The sequence below is a fragment of the Bos mutus genome, chromosome 8 (genome assembly GCF_027580195.1).
Source record: "Bos mutus isolate GX-2022 chromosome 8, NWIPB_WYAK_1.1, whole genome shotgun sequence".
Lineage (NCBI taxonomy): Eukaryota > Metazoa > Chordata > Mammalia > Artiodactyla > Bovidae > Bos > Bos mutus.
The window spans coordinates 72,358,558-72,372,482 of NC_091624.1; the positions used below are offsets into that span (position 1 = coordinate 72,358,558).

The window sequence follows — 13,925 nt, forward strand, 5'->3', positions numbered from 1 at the left end:
TGTTATTGTTACTAAAACAATAGCTATGATTAAATAAAATGATGCTATGTCTTTCAGTTAGTCTGCATTAAGAGCAGATGACAAAACAGATAAATGGTTACCAAACTTATGATTACCACAGAGAAACAGAGGTGAGGGGGGAGATAAATTAACAGTTTGGGATTAGCAGATACAAACTACTGTACATAAAATAAACAACAAGGTCCTAGTATAGCACAGGGAACTATATTCAATATTCTGTAATAAGCCATAATGGAAAAGAAGGTGAAAAAGAATATATATTATAATAGTGTATATTATTACATATATATAACTGAATAATAATATATATCATATATACATAACTGAATCACTTTGTTGTACACAAGAAACTAACACATTATAAAGCAACTATACTTTAAAAATATTTAACTTAAAAAAAAAAAGGAGGTGGAAGAAGTAAGCCTTTTATAACTATGTGATAATGTGAATATGGCAGTGACTTAGCCTGGTTAGACAAGACTCCCACGTCTCAGACCAATAGTGGGAATCAGCATTATTTAGCACTTTGAGTGGGCATCTCATCAGGGCTGCTAAAGAGAATAAAGGGGCACCAACCAAGATGAAGTGATCCGCCCACAAACAGGTGAGCGGATCACCTTATTTATTTATTATCAATAAAACATTCAGGTTCCAAGAATCCCTTTCCCAACAGAAGCCCAGCTAGGCACTGGTAACTTACTGGAAAGCCTTCAACTGTCTTCATGAGCACCTCCCTACACATCCCAGGGTGCGAAGGTGTCAGCCGTGGCTCAGGGAAGAGAAAGTCCCGTGTGTTTTCTTCATAGTAGGCCAACTCTTGCCACACTACAAATAAAGGAGAAAATGCATGAGTAGATATATTCTGAAAATTATGTATCTACATCATTTAAACTAAATAAAAGTTGGACCGTTGATGGCAGAGATGACACTCAGATAAAAACAGATATTTTGATCACAGCACCTGGTACTCAAGAGGCGATGTCTTCTACTACTTTTTATCTCATGCATGATTTTCAAAAGCCTTCCCAATCATTGATCTGAAGGGTTGCTCCCCAAAATAAAATAAAAAAGAACATCTCTTTCCATCCATCCATCCTTCCATTCTTCACTTTGACAAATGTTTTCTAAGGACATATCATGGGCCAGGTCCTAGGGATAGAACAGGAACAAGGTAGACAATGCTCTGTTCACCCAAAGGTTACAGTGTAGACTAGGGTTCAATAGATTCTGTGGTGCAGGAATGTCAGTGTCCCAGTGGCCTAGAGAAGAGCCAGAGCTGCCGCTCTCAGCAGTACTGATACCAACCCCAGGAATGTTTTGTAAATCTGTGGGGAAATTTCAAGGGCAGGAACCAGAGGTCAGAGTGTCTTGCAATGCCCAAGACACTCCTGCATAACTTTCTAACATCGTACAGACATTCTTTCAGGCAAGAAACCTTTTTACAATTATCTGAGCCTGGAACCTAACTGCTACATATAAACACAAAGCTTTTTTTTTTTTTTTTTGCACAATTTAAAAATACACTGAATTTTCAGGAATGCAGGTACCATGAAAACTAAGGAACAACTGTATTGTGCTTTGTCTAAATCTTTACCAAGATCCTTTCGGCACTGTGAATACTACAAATACTACAAAATTGAATACTATAAATACTATATACCAAATACCATACCTTTCTCAACATTTACATGTTAGCATACATCTCATTTTATTTTAAATCACTTTTCTTTGTACTTCTCCTTTATATTATGGCTGAATATTACACAAATTATTTGCAGTGAGCTATATAAAGTTGGTTGGTTATATTATCTGTGGGGCTTCCCAGGTGGTGAAGAACCTGCCTGCCAATGCAGGAGACATAAGAAATATAGATTTGATCTCTAGGTGGGGAAGATCCCCTGGAGGAAGCAATATACTCCAGTATTCTTGCCTAGAAAATCCCAAGGACAGAGGACCCTGTTGGGCTACAGTCTATGGGACTGCAGTCAAACACAACTGAAGAGACTTAGCATAGCACATATTACCTATGAATATTACTTCAATATGGTCAAAAGGATAATACAAAATACTCATCACCAAAAGATCATTTCAGGTGCAATATGATTAAGAATCACTGAGCTAAAGGACAGAAAAGCTAACATCTTAGACCCCCTTGCCTACAAAGAAGGTGCTATGCAGTGGTTTGGACCAAGAACACCATCAAAAAAGTAATTGTAGTCAGTGAGGAAGCTTTACTGTTTAGTGACTCTTACTTTACTTGTGAGATGAACTTGAATGAGGGTACTTTTTGTTATCTCGAATGTACAAAATAATCAACCTTACATCAAATAATCTGATGGCTTAATGTCTTCCTACTTATTCCATTTAATATGAATGTTAGATTCTAACAAGGATCAAAGTGCAAAAAGAATGTATTCTACATTTTTCATATTTTTCTACTCCTCCCTTCAAAAACATGCTCCAGCCACAATGAACTGATATGTCTTTCCCTCCTCTGCTATGTACTTCCTCAGCTTATGCTATTTCTTATAAAACATTCTTTCTTCCTTCCCATCCTGTTGAGATATTATTTATCTTTCAAGTTAATGTCTTACAGTATCTCTAACATACTACAGACTATATAGCCCACCAGGCTTCTTTGTCCATGGGATTCTCCAGGCAAGAACACTGGAGTGGGTTGCCGTTGTCTCTTCCAGGGGATATTCCTGATTCAGGGAACGAACTTGCGTCTGTCTTCTGCATTGGCAGGTTCTTTACCACTAGCGCCACTAGCGCCACCCGGGGAAGCCCATCTCCAACAAAACAGGTCCAAAAGAGAACTTGATTTTTTCCACAAATAAGCTCTCCTCTACCTTCCTATTAGAGGAACCAGATCTAGTTAATCAACCCAATACTCCAGGCTCTATCCTTTGTTCCACTCTTTCACTCCTTATAGATATGCATTAGTAAGTCCTGTTGACTACATCTGTTGACTACACCTTTGACTATATGGACCTAGGTTGGCAAAGTAATGTCTCGCTTTTTAATATGCTGTTTAGGTTGGTCATAACTTTTCTTACAAGGAGCAAGCCTCTTTTAATTTCATGGCTGAAGGCACCATTTGCAGTGATTTTGGAGCCCCAAAAAATAAAGTCTGAGACTGTTTCCACTGTTTCCCCATCTATTTCCCATGAAGTGATGGGACAAGACACTATGATCTTAGTTTTCTGAATGCTGAGCTTTAAGCCAACTTTTTCACTCTCCTCTTTCACTTTCATCAAAAAGTTCTTTAGTTCTTCTACACTTTCTGCCATAAGGGTGATATCATCTGAGGTTGGTGATATTTCTCCTGGCGATCTTGATTCTAGCTTGTGCTTCATCCAGCCCAGCATTTCTCAAGATGTACTCTGCATATAAGTTAAATAAGCAGGGTGAAAACATACAGCCTTGACGTACTCCTCTCCCGATTTCAAAAGTCTGTTGTTCCATATCCAGTTCTGTTGCTTCCTAACCTACATACAGATTTCTCAAGAGGCAGGTCAGGTGGTCTGTATTTCCATTTCTTTAAGAATTTTCCACAGTTTGTGGTAATCCACACAGTCAAAGGCTTTGGCATAGTCAATAAAGCAGAAGTCTTTCTGGAACTCTCTTGCTCTTTCGATGATACAACGGATGTTGGCAATTTGATCTCTAGTTCCTCTGCCTTTTATAAATCCAACTTGAACATCTCGAAGTCCACAGTTCACGTACTGTTGAAGCCTGGCTTGGAGAATTCTGAGCATTACTTTGCTAGCATGTGAGATGAGTGCAATTGTGCGGTAGTTTGAGCACTCTTTGGCATTGCCTTTCTTTGGGATTGGAATGAAAACAGACCTTTTCCAGTCCTGTGGCCACTGCTGAGTTTTCCAAATTTGCTGGCATATTGAGTGCAGCACTTTCACAGCATCATCCTTTAGGATTTGAAATAGCTCAACTGGAATTCCATCACCTCCATTAGTTTTGTTCATAGTGATGCTACTGAAGGCCTACTTGACTTCCCATTCCAGGATGTCTGGCTCTAGGTGAGTGATCATGCCATCATGATTATCTGGGTCATGAAGATCTTTTTTGTATAGTTCTTCTGTGTATCCTTGCCACCTCTTCTTAATATCTTCTGCTAGGTCCATACCATTTCTGTCCTTTATTGAGCCCATTTTTGCATGAAATGTTCCCAGTATCTCTAATTTTCTTGAAGAGATCTCTAGTCTTTCCCATTCTATTGTTTTCCTTTATTTTTCCTCCACCATAGTTTGGTCTCAGGTCAAAAAGGGAGGGAATATAGCCCTGCCTTTCAACAGAAAATTGGATTAAAGATTTACTGAGCATGGACCCAGTGATCAGAATAAGACCCAGTTTCCCCCTCAGTCAGTCTCTCCCATCAGGAAGCTCCTATAAGCCTCTTATCCTTCTCCATCAGAGGGCTGAAAACCACAATCACAGGAAACTAACCAATCTGATCACATGGACCACAGCCTTGTCTAACTCAATGAAACTATGAGCCATGCCATGTAAGGCCACCCAAGATGGATGGGTCATGGTGGAGAGTTCTGACAAAATGTGGTCTACTGGAGAAGGGAATGGCAAACCACTTCAGTATTCTTGCCTTAAGAACCCCATGAACAGTATGAAAAGGCAAAAAGATACAACACTGAAAGATGAACTCCCTAGGTCGGTAGGTGCCCAATATGCTACTGGAGATCAGTGGAGAAATAACTCCAGAAAGAATGAAAAGAAAGAGCCAAAGCAAAAACACTACCCAGTTGTGGAAGTGACTGGTGATGGAAGTAAAAGTCTGATGCTGTAAAGAGCAATATTGAATAGGAACCTGGAATGTTAGGTCCATGATTCAAGGCAAATTGCAAATGGTCAAACAGGAAATGGCAAGAGTGAACATTGACACTTTATGAATCAGTGAACTAAGATGGACTGGAACGGGTGAATTTAACTCAGATGACCATTATATCTACTACTGTGGGCAAGAATCCCTTAGAAGAACTGGAGTACCCCTCATAGTCAACAAAAGAGCCCGAAATGCAGTACTTGGATGCAATCTCAAAAACAACAGAATGATCTCTGTTCATTTTCAAGGCAAACCATTCAATATCACAATAATCCAAGTCCATGCTCCGACCAGAGACTGAAATTAAATGGTTCTATGAAGACCTACAAGACCTTTTAGAACTAACATCCAAAAAAAATGTCCTTTTCATTATAGGGGATGGGAATGTAAAAGTAGGAAGTCAAGAAATACCTGCAGTAACAGGCAAATTTGGCCTAGGAGTACAGAATGAAGCAGGACAAAGGCTAATAGAGTTTTGCCAAGAGAACACACTGGTCATAGAAAACACCCTCTTCCAACAACACAAGAGACAACTCTACACATGGACATCACCAGATGGTCAGTACTGAAATCAGACTGATTATATTCTTTGCAGCCAAAGATGGAGAAGCTTGACACAGTCAGCAAAAACAAGACCAGAAGATGACTGGCTCAGATAATGAACTCCTTATTGCCAAACTCAGACTTAAATTGAGTAGGGAAAACCACTAGACCATTCAGGTATGACCTAAATAAAATCCCTTAGGATTATACAGTGGAAGTGACAATTAGATTCAAGGGATTAGATCTGATAGAGTGCCTGAAGAACCATGGGTGGAGGTTCGTGACATTGTACAAGAGGTAGTGATCAAGACCATCCCCAAGGGAAAGAAATGCAAAAAGGCAAAATGGTTGTTTGAGGAGACCTTACAAATAGCTATGAAAAGAAGAGAAGCTAAAGGCAAAGGAGAAAAGGAAAGATATACCCATCTGAATGCAGAGTTCCAAAGAATAGCAAGGAGAGATAAGATAGCCTTCCTCAGTGATCAATGCAAAGAAATAGAGGAAAACAATAGAATGGGAAAAACTAGAGATCTCTTCAAGAAAATTAGAGATACTGGGAACATTTCATGCAAAAATGGGCTCAATAAAGGACAGAAATGGTATGGACCTAGCAGAAGCAGAAGAGGTGGCAAGAATACACAGAAGATACACAGAAGAACTAACAAAAAAGATCTTCATGACCCAGATAATCACGATGGCATGATCACTCACCTAGAGCCAGACATCCTGGAATGGGAAGTCAAGTAGGCCTTCAGTAGCATCACTATGAACAAAACTAATGGAGGTGATGGAATTCCAGTTGAGCTATTTCAAATCCTAAAGGATGATGCTGTGAAAGTGCTGCACTCAATATGCCAGCAAATTTGGAAAACTCAGCAGTGGCCACAGGACTGGAAAAGGTCCATTTTCATTCCTATCCCAAAGAAAGGTAATGCCAAAGAGTGCTCAGACTACCGCACAATTGCACTCATCTCACATGCTAGCAAAGTAATGCTCAAAATTCTCCAAGCCAGGCTTCAACAGTACGTGAACTGTGGACTTCGAGATGTTCAAGTTGGATTTATAAAAGGCAGAGGAACTAGAGATCAAATTGCCAACATCCATTTTATCAACGAAAAAGCAAGAGAGTTCCAAAAAAACTTTCTACTTCTGCTTTATTGACTATGCCAAAACGTTTTGACTGTGTGGATCACAAGAAACTGTTCATATTAGATGCCCAAAATACTGGAGTTTCAACTTCAGCATCAGTCCTTTCAGTGAGGATTCAGGGTTGATTTCCGTTAAGATTGACTTAAGGTTGACTTAAGATTAATCTCCCTGTTGTCCAAGGGACTCTGAGGAGTCTTCTCCAGCACCACAGTCTGAAGGCATCAATTCTTCAGCACTCTGCCTTCTTTAAGGTCCAGCTCTCATAATCATATTTGACCACTGGGAAGACCATAGTCTTGACTATACAGACTTTTGTTGGCAGAGTAATGTCTCTACTTTTCAACACACTGTCTAGGTTTATCAGTGAATGACAGATCTTGGTTTAAATGTCACCTCATTAGAAAGGGAGCAACCCAACCTACAGAAGCCTGTCACTCCCTACCATATCCCCCTATATTATTTTCAACCTAATAGTTATCACGAATTGCTATTTTTGTTCAGGCATTCATTCATCATCTGCTACCATGAACGCTCCATGAAAGCAGTAACCCTTCCATTCATCATTAAATTCGTGCCAAGATTGTCCCTAGAAAGGTGTGAGCTTAGGTGTCAGTTACTAGTACAGGGCTCAGCCAAAACAATCTTGCCTGAAAAGGAATCATACTGTCAGCATCTTTCATAGGTCCCTTGAGATATCATTCAAGACAGACATATTAAAACTGAATCACAATGTCCAGAAATGAGTGGAAACCTAGATGAGTGGGATGGGGGGAAGGGTGAGAGGGAGGTTCAAGAGGGAGGGGATATATATATACTCTTAGCTAATTCATGTTCTTGTACAGCAGAAAACAATACAACACTGTAAAGCAATTATCCTCCAATTAAAAATAAAATTTACAAAAAGAAAGAAAGGAGTGGTAAAGTGCAGCAACCCTGTCCCAAGCCTATGAAATGTGCCTGGGCATAGTGAGTACTATTTTATAACTGCTTCTTGAATGAATGAACGTAATGATTAATACATTAACCACTCAGTAGGTACTAGTTCCGCTCTGTAAGACTGAGTTTCCACAACTGTAAAAAAAAGAAAAAAAAGAGGGAGACACAGACTAAATGTTCTCTAAAATCTCTGCCAATCTTATCATACATTCATTTTTTAATAATTTCTTTTCATTCATACATTCAAGAAATATGCATTGAGAACATACTATGTGCCAGGAGTTCTAGACACTGGATGGATGATACTGAACAAGATGGATACAAGACCTGTCCTCCTGACACTTACAGTCTGTAATTATTAAACAATTATTCAAATAAGCATACAATTTAAAATGATGATAAAGGGAATTCTGTGGCAGTCCAGTGGTTAGGACTCAGCATTTCCACTGCAGGAGGGCACGGGTTCAATCCTTGGTCATAGAACTAAGATCCCGCATTCTATACGCCACGCAACTTGGCCAAAATAAATAAAATAAAATGATGATTCAGAGGAAGATAGGGAGAGAGGTGGGAAAGTGGGTGGAATTCTAAAATCAATCTTCTACTTCACTAGTTTCATCCAGGCCTTGTTTTGTCAATGCGCCTTTTAAAACACTTTCTGTGATGGGTATGACCTCCTACCTTTGTTGGCCAGAAATAGACTTCCTCATATCAGGGCTCAAAAGTGCCACCTGAAAACGGGAAGTGAAGTAACAATTTCCTCACCCATTATTAGCAACAAAACACAACTTTTTAATGAAGCTCAGACCACAGTGGTAAAAAACTATTTCTAGGTTCAGACAGAGCTGGTTCAAATCGTTGTTTCAGCAATTACCAGCTATGTGACTTTGAGTAAATCATGTATATTTCTTAACTTCCTTTTCCTCTTCAGGGAAATGCAGAACTCATAACAGCACTTGTCCCTTAGGTCTACTGTGAGGACAAATGACAAACATGTGAAGCAGAGCACAGAGAGTGGCTTTACCTCCCATGATCACAAATGCTCTGTGACAGCAGCCCAGCAGTGTTCCCAGCACTACTGGCCTCCATGAACATCGTGTGTTTTCAGCCATATGTTCCTACCAAGAATATGTGGATGCATGGTGTGATGCTCTATCACGGGCTTTTCCTTTTTTCTTTCATATGTTTTGGCTAGTTCTTATCACTGTATTCAAAGTGATAGTTACTGCTTATTATTCCTACATTTAGCAGGAATTAAGATAAAAATGGGAGGTCCAAGAATTGAAAGTGAGTTCTGCTATCTTTGGAATCACAGAAATAAAAAGAAACTGAAAAAAAATAAGTGAGACTGAAATAGGGTTATAAAAACAGAAGGCGGTAAAGCTTTTCAATTCTGTCTCTCTGGTTTGCTCATCTTCTAAAGATCCAAACTGCCACCCAGTGTGAAAATGACAGAACACCAAGGGGATGTTACAGCAAGAGCCAAGGTTAAAAGTAATAAATAAACATATGTACAGGCTGAGCAAGTCTAATAGGCCAAGTGAAATGTCTGAAAGAGCTCAGTGTTCTTAATAATCTGATGGCACAGATAGGGAGGTCATCAATGCCATCAGTGAGAAAGATCTCCCCAGAAAATGAAACAAATGAGACTTCAAGAGAAATAATAACTTTAATAATAATACTGGTTCTAGAAATAGCTAACATTTATAGAGCACATCAGAACTGACAGCTTGTTTCCCAGTATGGAGTCTCATTTGATTACCTCTTTACAGGTAACTGAGGCTCTGAGAGTTGAAGACACTTGTCCTAATGCCACATGGCAAAGTAAGAATTCAAAACCAGATCACTGGACTTCCCTGGTGGCACAGTGGATGAGAATCCACCTGCCAAAACAGGAGACATAGGTTCAATCCCTGGTCCAGGAAGATTCCACATGCTGTGGAGCAACTAAGCCTGTGCACCACAACTACTGAGCCCACCTGTGTGCTGCAGCTCCTGAAACCCACGTGCCTAGAGCCAATGCTCTGCAGCAAGAGAAACCACTGCAATGAGAAGCCCGTGCAACACAACAAAGACCAATATATATATATATATATATATATATATATATATTCTTAAAAACCAAACAAACAGATCATCTGAGGCAGGAGTTCTTTCCTTGCTAATGCCTAGTAAACATCACTGCTGCTGCTGCTGCTGCTGCTAAGTCGCTTCAGTCGTGTCCGACTCTGTGCAACGCCATAGATGGCAGCCCACCAGGCTCCCCCGTCCCTGGGATTCTCCAGGCAAGAACACTGGAGTGGGTTGCCATTTAAAATCAAGCTCTGATTCAGGGAATGGGTGCCCATTAAAAGAGTATGTTAAAAGCTGGACTGAATATACATGACTTATCCCAAAGTAGAAGTTTTTATTTAAGAGGTCAATAAAAGAAAGCACCAAGCTCACTGTCAAATAGGATTATGCTGCCCCACCCGTGTCTATTTGCTTTTTCCCATCTTTGTAAACTGAAGACCCAGGAGTTTTTATTGCTTCTAAGCCGAATTACTAGATTTCTTCATTCTTTAGCAGTACAGTCCTATGCAAATCTGAGGTACTTATCTCAGAAACTTAACGGTCAGAATATGTCTTAGTACTATGAAAAAGTATCAGACACAGTAATACTGACAACAAAATTAAAAAGTAACAATTCAGCCAATGAAGAATTGATCCCTGAGAACCTAAATGTGGCCCATGTGACCCCACAGCACAGTCCACTTGAGACTTAAAGCAAGTCATTTTTACTTAATTACCTAGTATCAAGAACCAGCAGATCTAGAGGGCTCACATATCACCACTCTATGCCTGGTGCCACCAGCATAATACCAAGAAGTGGCACAGGGTAGAGCATTTTCTGAGTATACGTCCAATAAACAGATGTTGCACAAATTAATGGATCAACCTATATTTATTTGAAGCCGAACAAAATTAATTCTATTGAACGATTCAAGTTTAATCTCACTAAAATTACAATCTGAAATTGAAGGATAATAAAGAAAAAGAAGACAAGTGTAATAAAGCCTTCACTTTGTATCTTTTATATCTGATTAATTCTAAGTTATAACCCATAACCATGCATTCAGTTTTAACACTCTCCAGTCATTACAGTTTTGAACTATTCTTGCAACATTCTCACAGATGGATTTCTAGTCAAGTAAAAAACAAATGGCAGTCAAAAATATATCTGAAGTTTCAGGAAATACATATTCAACCTATATATATTATATATATATATAATATATATATGCATAGATATGTGTATATATACATATACTAAATATTAGATATATTTAATATTTATGTACTCATATGTGAGTGTGTGTTTGTCTATATATCTATATATTTTAGGATTGGTTGAATATACTAAATACATTATATATATTAAATGCATTATAAAAGGCATAAAAAAAACAACAAATTGTTAATAGCAATTATTTCAATGAATATTGTTGATGAATATGGTCTTTTACTATTTTATATAATTTAGTTAGTTAAAATTTTTACCATAAGAATATTTAGCTATTGGGTAACTTTTTTAACTCACAAAAAATTAAATAAGACCTGGTCCTGCTTCTATTTCATTAGCAAACTACAATATAACTTGCCACTTATGATATGTTTGAACACAAAACTAGGTCAAATTAAAAACTCAATGCCCTGATTTTAGCCTGTCACTTTCTTCGCTCTGTTCTGCCTACCTAAGAAACAACAGACATATATAAGAGTGTCCATCCCCAGACCCACTGAGATCTTAGGGTTCTTGTCTGTTTAGGACCTGCCTTGGCCAATAAACCAAGAAGAAGAAGAAAGAACGTCAGACTCTGGGTCCACTCCATTGGGGCCCTTGATCTGCTTCAAAACCACCACAGTGAGCAGCGCCACAGTCTTCAGAAAAGCCTCCACAGCCACCTCTGCTTTAGCTGAGGTATCTGCCAGGCTCACCTCCTTCTCCCATGCTTTCTTAAGAAAAAGAAAATTTCACACAATGAAATATTAAAATGATGCAAACATATGTATTAAGTATCTGCTGCTGCTGCTGCTGCTAAGTCACTTCAGTCGTATCCAACTCTGTGGGACCACATAGACGGCAGCCCACCAGGCTCCCCGTCCCTGGGATCCTCCAGGCAAGAACACTGGAGTGGGTTGCCATTTCCTTCTCCAAGGCATGAAAGTGAAAAGTGAAAATGAAGTCGCTCAGTCGTGTCTGACTCTTAGCGACCCCATGGACTGCAGCCTACCAGGCTCCTCCGTCAATGGGATTTTCCAGGCAAGAGGACTGGAGTGGTGTGCCATTGCCTTCTCCAGTGCGTGAAAGTGAAAAGTGAAAGTGAAGTCGCTCAGTCATGTCTGACTTTTAAGTATAACGGATTTAAAACTTTCAGGAATTTACACCAAAATGCAATGTTTATATCCAGACATTGCTCCAGAGGTAATCAAAGGACACTGACTATCACGTTATACAGAAGGAAACAAAACAAACTATAATATAGGAAAGTGGAAACTTTTAAGAAATAAATTTAAAATGTTAAGGTTGTCACAAATCATATCTAAAAAGAAGAGACCAAAAATATGGTAAAATATATTTTAAAGAAATTATTACATACTTTTTAAACACAAAAAAATCCAAATGATAGTATCCAGCATTAGCCAGGGTATGGGGAGCAAGCACACTATATAATGTTAAATGCAGTAAAAATAATGGAAACTTGCCGGGGATCAGTTTACTCCCAGGTTTTTATAAGATATGGTTCAATCTAGCAATTCTATTCTTTACAAATATATCAAGAGAAAAAATTGTTATAAATATAAAGACAAACAAAGACAAAGAAATCCTAATGTTCAACAATATGACTTTAAGGTTCATAGTAATGCTATGGAAAATACATAGCTATTGAAAATGACAAATAAGTTACCTATATGTAACAATTTAGAGTGAAAAAGTAAAACAAAAAATATTATTTACATACTTCTTATAGACCTATAAAAGCACAAATAAATTCATGAAATTATTTTATGATATAAAAAATAATGCTTTTTGGCCTGTTTTTAAAAATTACAATATAAGGACTTCCCTGGTAAGATTCAATGGTAAAGAATCTGCCTGCCAATGCAGGAGACACAGGTTTGATCCCTGATCTGGGAAGATTCCACATGCCATGGGAGCAACTAAGCCTATGCACCACAGCTATTGAGCCTGTGCTCTAGAGCCTGGGAACCACAACTACGAAGCCCATGTGTTGCAACTACTGAAGCCTGTGCACCCTAGATCCTGTGCTCAGCAACAAGAGGAGAAAGCGCAATGAGAAGCCCACACACTGCAATGAAGAGTAGCCACTGCTCGCCACAGTTAGAGAAAGGCCACACAGCTTCAAAGACCCAGCACTGCCAAAAACAAAATAAATAAATACATAAAAGTTAGTTTTAAAAAAGTACAATATAACAGTGACATACAGTTGGGGAAGCTAGTAAAAGACAGTATATATGACCTTATTTACTTAAAAAATCCATATCCATATGTTCTAACCACAGAAAAGTATCAAGAAACATGACCACCAAGTATCACCAAAACATAAATAAAGGTTCCTTCATAATTTGGGAGTGCTTTTTACAAGTCAAAACTGGGAAGTTGGTAAGGGAAAAGGTAAAATGTATGGTAGCAAAGACCAGAAGCGTATGTGAAATGTTTCTGAGTTTTAGGTATCCTCTCTCTTTCTCACATACACACACAGACTTTAAAATCACCAGATAATCAGCCACACTGAGAAACTCTGAGAATTGGTGTCACCAGGTGGCAGTTACTACTTGCTCTCATTAGCTCAGGTCTCTTGCATAACACAAAACAAAGGCATTACAGAATGCTTTCCTCCTCAAGTCCCATGATTCTTGCACAGAGGTCACAAACTTTTTCTGCAAAGGGCCAGAGAGTAAAGTATTTTAAGCTTTGAAAGCCATATAGTCACAACTAGTCAACTCTCACTGTAACTAACACAAAAGCAGCCATAAACACTTCTATGAAGGAGTGTGGATAAAAACATCACAGATGATGAAATTTGAATTTCATATAATTTCCATTGATCAATAAAACTCTTTCTTTAAAAAAATCTTTTTCCAGCCATTTAAAAATGTAAAAACCACAGACAGTTTGGCTGGCAGTTCCTTAAAAAGCTAAACATGGAATTACCATATGATCTATCAATTCCACACCTAGGTATATAACCAAATATAAGAGAACTAAAAACACATACCTACACAACTTGTACAGGAATGTTCACAGAAGTGCTACTCATAATATCCAAACATTGGAAACAACTCTAATGTCCATTAATTGATGAGTAGATAAACAAAATATGGCATATTCATATAAAAGATCATTAGTCATAAA

General features: G+C 38.4%; 1 protein-coding gene across 6 annotated transcripts in view; it reads right to left on the reverse strand.

The window, feature by feature from the left end:
• SPATA6L (spermatogenesis associated 6 like) overlaps nucleotides 1–13,925 on the reverse strand; it is a 73,994-nt gene that overhangs the window by 44,795 nt on the left and 15,274 nt on the right. For all 6 annotated transcript variants that reach the window (XR_011465168.1, XM_070375840.1, XM_070375842.1 and 3 more), the window contains one exon: nucleotides 722–846. Coding sequence is in view for 5 of the 6 variants with exons in the window: in XM_070375840.1 (XP_070231941.1) it covers nucleotides 722–846 (125 nt within the window). In the remaining variant the exon portion in view is untranslated. The remainder of the gene's footprint in view (nucleotides 1–721; nucleotides 847–13,925) is intronic.